Raw genomic sequence first — 1,067 nt, 5'->3', positions numbered from 1 at the left:
GCAACCCCCCGTGCGAGACCCACGAGACGGGCACCACCAACACGGCCACCACGGCCACGGCCGGCACCAGCGGGGGGACAGAGCAGGGCTCGCCGCCCTGCGAGACCCACGAGACGGCGGCCACCGGCACCACCATGACGCCGGCCGAGGGGGCCCTGCCGGCCCCCGGGGACGCCCCGGGTGTCCCCGAGGGCCCCCCCAGCCCCCTGCCCCTCCATGGCTGCTCCAACCCCCCCTGCGAGACCCACGAGACGGGGACGACCCACACAGCCACCACGGTCACCTCCAGCATGGGCACCAACCAAGGTGACGTGCCGGGCGGGGGACCGGGGTGGGATTGGGAGTCGTGGGGGTGCCCCGCTCACCCCCCATCAACCTCGGCGCCCTCGTCTCTCGTTGCAGACCCGCCGCCGGCCGCCAACGGGCAAGGGGAGCTGGAGCCCCCCCCGGGCGAGGGGGTGGCCCCCAGCACCCCCAGCCCCGGGCCCAGCGCCCCGGGGGTCGCCCAGCCCCGGGCCGTCACCACCGTCACCCAGTCGACGCCGGCCCCGGGACCCGCCGTCCCGGTGAGCGGGGACGGGGGGGAGATATGGGGGTCATCGGGGGCCAGGGAGGAGATATGGGGGGACCTCATGGAGTAGGGAGGACCACGGGGGTATTGAGGATATCGGGATATTGGGGGACCTCATGGAGCAGGGAAGACCACGGGGGGTATTGAGGACCRTAGGGATGTTGGAGACCAGGGGGGATTGGGGAGTTATTGAGGACCATGGTGAGCGTTGGGGGACATCATGGAGCAGGGAGGACCATGGAGGGATATTGGGGACACGGGAGACATCGAGGTCCGGTGGGGATTGGGGGGGACATTGAGGACCACAGGGGAGCGTTGGGGGACATCATGGAGCAGGGAGGACCATGGAGGAGTATTGGGGATGTGATGGGGGGTGTCAGGGTCTAGGGGAGATTGGGGGCTGTTGAGGGCCATGGTGGGTGTTGGGGGACATCATGGAGCAGGGAGGACCATGGAGGGGTATTGGGGACACGAGAGACATCGAGGTCCGGTGGGG

At 70.2% G+C, this 1,067-nt stretch overlaps 1 protein-coding gene across 1 annotated transcript in view; it reads left to right on the top strand.

The window, feature by feature from the left end:
- The window catches only part of HCFC1 (host cell factor C1), a 20,621-nt gene that overhangs the window by 9,594 nt on the left and 9,960 nt on the right, over positions 1–1,067 (top strand). Inside the window, exons 17-18 of the mRNA XM_026059166.1 lie at positions 9–306; positions 403–639. Coding sequence (XP_025914951.1) covers positions 9–306; positions 403–639 — 535 coding nt within the window. The remainder of the gene's footprint in view (positions 1–8; positions 307–402; positions 640–1,067) is intronic.

This window comes from Apteryx rowi, unplaced genomic scaffold (genome assembly GCF_003343035.1).
Source record: "Apteryx rowi isolate R43461 unplaced genomic scaffold, aptRow1 scaffold_1522, whole genome shotgun sequence".
NCBI lineage: Eukaryota > Metazoa > Chordata > Aves > Apterygiformes > Apterygidae > Apteryx > Apteryx rowi.
Note: the sequence above shows the minus strand (reverse complement) of the source record. Positions and strands in the feature narration are given on the sequence as shown.